General features: G+C 54.6%; 2 protein-coding genes across 2 annotated transcripts in view; both read left to right on the top strand.

Moving 5' to 3' along the window:
- znf318 (zinc finger protein 318) overlaps positions 1-5,135 on the top strand; it is an 18,056-nt gene extending 12,921 nt beyond the window's left edge. The window contains exons 8-11 of the mRNA XM_008430514.2: positions 932-1,105; positions 1,180-1,273; positions 1,613-1,731; positions 2,289-5,135. Coding sequence (XP_008428736.1) covers positions 932-1,105; positions 1,180-1,273; positions 1,613-1,731; positions 2,289-4,877 — 2,976 coding nt within the window. The 3' untranslated portion in view covers positions 4,878-5,135. The remainder of the gene's footprint in view (positions 1-931; positions 1,106-1,179; positions 1,274-1,612; positions 1,732-2,288) is intronic.
- Positions 5,136-5,750: 615 nt separating this feature from the next.
- ppp2r5d (protein phosphatase 2, regulatory subunit B', delta) overlaps positions 5,751-6,664 on the top strand; it is a 13,757-nt gene continuing 12,843 nt past the window's right edge. Inside the window, 1 exon segment of the mRNA XM_008430509.2 lies at positions 5,751-5,899. Coding sequence (XP_008428731.1) covers positions 5,873-5,899 — 27 coding nt within the window. The 5' untranslated portion in view covers positions 5,751-5,872.

Here is a 6,664-nt window from a genome sequence, read left to right as displayed (position 1 = left end):
GGACCACTTCCCAGGTGGTCCGGGACCACTTCCCAGACCACTTCCCAGACCACTTCCCAGACCACTTCCCAGATGGTTGGAATCAGAGTTGGGCTCCCAGTGAGTTCATCATCTAGAGTGAGTTGGTCTGATTTCAGATCTGGTCAGTGTTGGTTTGTGCTGCTGGTTAGTGGTGCAGAGCTAAAGGTGCTTCACCTGAAGCCCAGTCGGGTGGCGCGTGGCCTCGTGGTTGCATGATACCTGCAGCGCCTGCTGCATGTGGGAACCAGTCGGTGCGGAGAGAGCGCCACCTTTCTGTCTGCAGAACGGTGGCGTCCTGGTTCTCCACCTGTACCAAAATCATTGATATTGATGCTGTCAGTTGGTCCGTTGGGCCGAATGAGAGCGTCATGGCTCAGTCTGGGACGTTCGGGTCGGTGGGACTTCAACCCCAGGGTGAATATTAACACAAAGCTCGACCATCTATCAGTGGAATCCTGATAACTGATTTCTAATATCTCAGTTTCTGAACAGCCCTGTGATCCTGTCGGTGAATAAAAGATAGACTGGAGCCGGTTCCCTCAGCCTGAACCTTTCAGCCGTTAACCAAACCAACGTGTAATCGCTTCCAGCTCTTCTGAATCTTTATGAGGAACAACCTGACCTGAAGGGTTCCTGCAGGGGGCGCTGCAACACCGAGGTCCAGCTGGAAACGTGTCTTTACTGATCGGTGCCGTTAAACCGGAACGTTGCATGATGCGCGCCGACTTTGTCCCGTTTCGTTGATTTCGTCTTATTTCGTTGCGTGACGCCTGTCGAGTCTGTCTTTGCCGTCGGTGCTGGACTCCGTCAAGGTGAGTCGTTTTCACTTCGCAGCTGGTTCTTGTTTCTGTCCTGCCCGTCTCCGTCTCCTCCCGCTCTCCTGAATCGCCGCTTTCCTTTATTTTTTTAGGCTTCGACTTTGACGAAGGCCTCGCCAGAACGGCGGCTGTCCACCGCCGAGGCTCCGCCCCCTGATCCGTTTGAGTATTACGACGCTGGGAACCACTGGTGCAAAAACTGTAACATCACCTCTGGTTCCATGTTTGACTTTTTCACACACTTACACAGCAAACCGCACCGGAAGGTTTGTGCTCCTCACGGTTTGATGTCTCACTTTTCTCCTCCGATCCATCTCACCGTGGGGTTTTCTGCTCGCAGACTTTGGATCCGTACGATCGGCCCTGGGCCTCCAGTCTCACCAAGGCCCCTAAGACCACTGCAGGAGACGCCAAACAGACCAAACCAGCCAAAGGTACTGGCACCATGTCGAGACTCGATCCAATTAAAGCTGCTGCTGACGTGGTCTCTGAACCACTGAATGTTGTTAGCTGTCTTTTACTTCCAGGTGGAACTCAGATTGGACCTCTGTGTCGGAGAAGAAGACTTTTACACCTTCTGATGTCTTTTCATTAGCTTTTCCATCAGCTAGCGCTCTGAGATAACTGCTCACCATTCTCTCTAGAAACAGCAACTATTTTCTCTGAATCTCTCCTGTCCTGACAGGTTCTGATGTCGGCCAGGTAAACATGATTGGAAGCTGGTTCTGCCTCCTGCCCGGAGTTTGAACGGTGCTGCTTGTGTTTGACTGCAGGGTCGGAGTTCCTGGTTCCTGTCAGAGGGTTCTTCTGCCTGCTGTGTAAGGAGTTTCATGGAGACGCCATCTGTGCTGAGGAACACGTCATCACACACTCTCACAATGAGAAATACAAGGTATGAGCTACAGGAGGCCGGCGGCTGTAGCTTCACCTCCAGCTGCTGCAGAGAGCTGGATCCTTCCAGACATGGACCCCAGGCCCGGTTCTCGGCTGCTCTGGTTCTGACTTTGCTTCCTCAACAGCTAGCTGCTAAGCTAGCAGGGCAACTAGCATGCTAGTGCCGAAGTGCTAATGCAGCAGAACAGTTCTTTCAGTCTCAAAACGTCACAACCTGGAGCTAAAGGTGAGGCGGCGAGTTTTTCTGGCCTGCTCTTCTTCAAGTGTCTGAGCCACTGGGGAAGCACCGCCACCCTGTGGCGAAACCCGGTACAACACCCCAGTTCACACACTTTCACCCCCTTTTAGTTCTGATAATGAAACAAAACAACGTAATCACAGATCATTTTGTTATGTTGGATTCATGTATCTGAAGACATAGCTGTGAATTTAAAGGAATATTTCAAAAATAATCAGAAATCCCTGCAGTGTTGAAGACCTCTGTCTCATCAACAGAAACGTTCCACGGCCCTAAACTGATGCACATTTCTGTGTTTGTGATGCTTCCTCCACCAGAAACAAACGACGGAGAATCCGCTGTACGAGCAGAGGAGGAACCTGGACCGGCAGGCGGGCCTGGGTTTGGAGGCAGGCGCAAAGAAACGCAAGCATGACGACGACGACGATAAAGACAGAGACGAAAAGAACAAAACCAAAAAGGACAAAAAGAAGGAAGAGGAGGCTGCCGAGACCTGCGATGAAAAAATCAAAGTAAAGAAAGAGGAAGAGGAGCAGAAAGTGAAGGCGATCAGAAAGAGCCTGGAGGAAGACAAGTTTTACAGCAAGAAGGATGAAGACGAAAAGTACAAACAGAGCAAAAAGGAGGACAAACACAACAGCAGAGAGAATGAAGACAGGAACAGCCGGTACAGAGGCAGCAGTCGAGACGAAGAGCATCGGCACCGCCATCGCAGGGACGACGAGGCTCATCCAAAGTACGGCAGTAAATACACCGAGGACAAATGCAAGCAGGAGAAATGCTCAGATTCCAGGTCTAAACATGACCGAGACGAAGGGAAGCATAAAGCCGAGGCTGAGAAGCCAGGAGGGAAACCAGACGCCAGGAAGTCTGAACCTCCGCCAAAACCCTACGAGCTGCCCAGGATCTTCTGTGGGCCGAGTCCGGCCATGAGGGCGAAGCTCCGCAAGCAGGCGCTGGAGGCCGGCAAAGCTCCGGCCTCTGCAGGCGGCGCCACCCCGTTTGGGAAGTTCACATGGAAGAAGAAGGAGAACCAGCTGGCGAAGGAAGCCCAGAAAGTGGCAGCAGAGTTTCTGAAGGAGGAAGAAGCGGCTGCCAAGGAGAAGGCAGGGGAAGAAGAGGACTCCTTCTCCAAGTCGGTGGCCGCTGCCAAAGAGATTGCTGAGAAGCTGGCCGGCGAGGAGCTGAAATCTCCCCCCTGGAGATTTTACACGTCTGGTCGAGGACAGATCCGGCCGAACCTCCGTGCTCCTGTGGCTCCGCTGAGGAGAGCTGCCCTGGCAGGGAAACCCGCATCCCTCAACACATTTCTGAACATGACACCCCTAAGCACCGACGGAGGTCCACCAGGGCCTTTTCCTAGGGCCCCTTTCAGGCCCCCGAACCCACAGGTGTTCAACAGCAACCCCGGGCCTCCAGTAAGCTCTGCTGCACCGCTGGGGGTAACGTCTGCTGCAGCCACGGTGACCAGTGAGCAGTTTGGCCCTAAACTCCCTCCGTCAATGCTGCAACCTGGACCGTGTCTCACCTCCAAGCCTGATTCAGCCGAGGCAAAACCTGAAGTGAAGCCACAGGTCCTTAAACCTGATCCGGTCCAGTCAACACCTGCAACAGGACAGAGTAGTCCTTCAACAACGTCCGCTGCTCCGTTAAGCTCTGCAGGAACCCGGTCCGCTCCACCAGAGGTCAAAGCTGCCGCTGCGCCGCTCTCTCCATCTCAGCCAGCACTGATAGAGATCGTCTCCGATGTGGCGGCTCCTGGCGTCCCGGAGAGTGAGCAGACTCGCACCGTGTTCGTCAAGCCGCCTCCTTTCAAGAGCATGCTAGCGGGGCCTCAGAAGTCGGAGAAGCTGCAGGGCAACCTGGCTGCAGCCAAGGCTCAGGCCTTATTTGACATCTTCTACAGCAGCCTGGGCCGGGCCGGCCCGTCCTCGTTCTCCAGAACAGAAACCGACGGTACAGCTGGTAAAGCTTCTCCTTCAGGCCCAGTGCAAACTAAGAACCAGCCCCAAAATAAACCTGAACCCCAGATCCAATCACAAGATCCCCCCAAGTTACCCCCAACTCAGACCCACAGCCAATCCCAGCCCCCCGAGGGGCCCAGACCCCGAACACAGGAAGAGCCTGAATCCCGACCTCAGGTTGGACCACAAGTCCAAAATGAGCCTAAACCCCTAAAACCCCAACAGCAACCTGAACCTCACCCCCCGGATCTTCAGGAGCCGTCACACGACCCTCAAACGGCCCCCCAACCCCGCTCTCTGTCGCCCACCTCTACTCCAAATACCACACCAACTTCTCCACAGAACGGGCTTCAAAGCCAAGCTGACATTCAGATTACCTCCGTTTGGTCTCTTCAGGACAGCACAGCTCCAACAGCCAAGGCTGCAGGTCCAAATGCCCCAGCGCCGCACCCAGAGCAGACTCCCCCACCTCCCTCTGAAGGATCCAGGCCCCCCACTAGTCCTGGGCGTAAATCTCACATCTGCCCACAGACCAAGCCCGTTTCGGCGGTACCAGCAGCTGAGCCACTGTTCCAGCCGGAACCGCAAACCGACCAGGAGGCTGATGCCCATCAGGAGACTCCAGAGCCACAGCCCAAACCCAAACCCAGTCCTAGAACCAGAGGTAAGGCAGCAGCAATGAAGAAGACCCCTCCTGCTGCTCCGGTTCGTCAGACCCGCTCCCAGACCCGATACCAGACCCGTCAGCAGCAGAGTCAGCCAGAACCCGGCCAGGACCCCACGGCGTCAGAAGCTAAAGGTCTGGAGTCTCCTGACCCGGAGCAGGAGGCCGCCTCGGACAAAGAGACGGATCCTCCAGGGTCGGAGGTCACCCCGGAAACCTTGGGTCTGCCTTCAGACATGGCCGCCCTGGACTTTGACTACACTTTTAACTTTGAGTAGGAGGCCGCGGGCCCAGAGCGGCTTACAGGACGGGTTGAGGAAACCTGGGCTGTGGAACCCAGACTGACGTGCAGATCGGACCTCCTCCTCCCAGAAGCTCCACGTCTGACTGCTGGCTTCCTGACGTCTCTGCAGGTTTCTGTGGTTTAAAGTCACGTTCCTCCTGTGTTCCTGCCTGCAGATGTTTCCCCTCCATCGTGCTGAAGCTGTAATATTTGTTTCTTTCAGCAGTTTTAATAAAGATTGTTCTGAACCTTCTCTTCTTGTTGAACGTTTCTACACCCGGCGGCTGAGAGGGTCGGAGGCTTCATCCCATATCTGATCATCAGGCCGACGTGTTACTGAGCATTTTCATTTCTCGTGGTTCTCATGAAGCTACCACTTGGCTCTAATAGTATGAATTTATTCTCAATGGAAAATAAATGTTAGCCTTCGTACTTTTGCCTGTCAGAGAGATGAAGGTTAATCTGTCGGTTAGTTTATTCAGCCTGAAACGGTGAAAACAGGCTAAATAACCCACATTATTCCTGTTTTTACTGCATAACTTTCCAGAACCAACCAAACCATGTTCTGACCTCCTTGGGTTAAAGTTTAATGTTCAGAACCAGAACTGGACCAGAACCTGAAGGTATCTGGTCCCTACGGAGAACATCCAGATGTTTCTCTAACTTCGCCTTCTCCTGGTTCTGTTGGGTTCGGAACCCGCCTTCCTCAGGTTGGAGGGTTGGTGTGTGGTTCGGTTCGGGTTCTGTGTTGCTGGGGAAGACTCCAGACCCGCGTCGCCTCCCTGCGGCCTCACGCTCGCTGTTAAACTCGGTTTATCCAATAGGAAAAATCCCTGCACGCGTCGCTAGGCAGACGGCGGCTCCGGCAGCCAATCGCATTGGCCGTGTGGAGTAGCGGGCGCACGGTGTAGACTGACCGAGTGACGGGGTCTGAGTCCCGGGGAGGAGGATCGCAGAGGCTCCGCGGGAGAAGTCAGCGCCGCGGACAAGATGCCGAACAAGCCGAAGAAGGAGAAGGTGAGTGTGGGCTACGGAGGTTGCGTGGAGCCTTTCCCCGCGGAGCGTGGAGGAGGCGGGTCCAGATTTGATGAAGCTAAAGGCCCGTTAGCATCACACAGCGCTGAAGTTGGCTCGTGATTGGTAGCATCAGTAAAGGGTCGTTCCGTAAAGTCTGAAAGGTTTGAATCTTTTTCATTCACCTGGAGCCGCCAGCAGGGGGCGCTAATGAAGGAGAAGCTTTAGAATGAAGTGTTTATTGGTTCTGATCAGAGGAGAACCGAGTCCCTTCTGGTTGAGATGAAACCAGTGACCTGCACCAGTTCAACCAGTTTGAGCTGGTTAATGGCGGTCCTTACTGTCGGTCACAGGCCAACTTCAGGAGAGAGAGAACCGGGACCGGGCTGCTCCCGCTCAGTCCCGCCGGTACCGGGTGGGTGTGTCCCGGCTGTGAGGGAGCCGGGAGCTCCGGGGCTCGGCTGCGTGACTCAATCCAGTCCGGTTCCGGATCACTGGGTCAGAACCAGCGATCCAGAACCTTCAGCTGGTCTCATGTTTAGAGCGGTTCTGATGGACCCGGCTCCTGTGTGATCAGTGAGAACCTCAGGGTTCTGGTTCTGATCGGGTCCTGTTGGACCAGCTGATTTCTCTGGCTCGGTTCCTGGTCCGGACCTGATGAAGTCACTGGATCTCTATCTGCTGCAGAACATGACCGGGTTCTGGTCCAGATCTAAAGGAACCCGCAGGTGATCCCTGCTGCAGTGGCGGAGCTACGGGGGGCATTAG

This window comes from Poecilia reticulata, linkage group LG15 (genome assembly GCF_000633615.1).
Source record: "Poecilia reticulata strain Guanapo linkage group LG15, Guppy_female_1.0+MT, whole genome shotgun sequence".
Classification (NCBI taxonomy): Eukaryota; Metazoa; Chordata; class Actinopteri; order Cyprinodontiformes; family Poeciliidae; genus Poecilia; species Poecilia reticulata.
The sequence above is the reverse complement of the archived record's forward strand: the minus strand, read 5'-3'. Positions and strand labels throughout refer to the sequence as shown.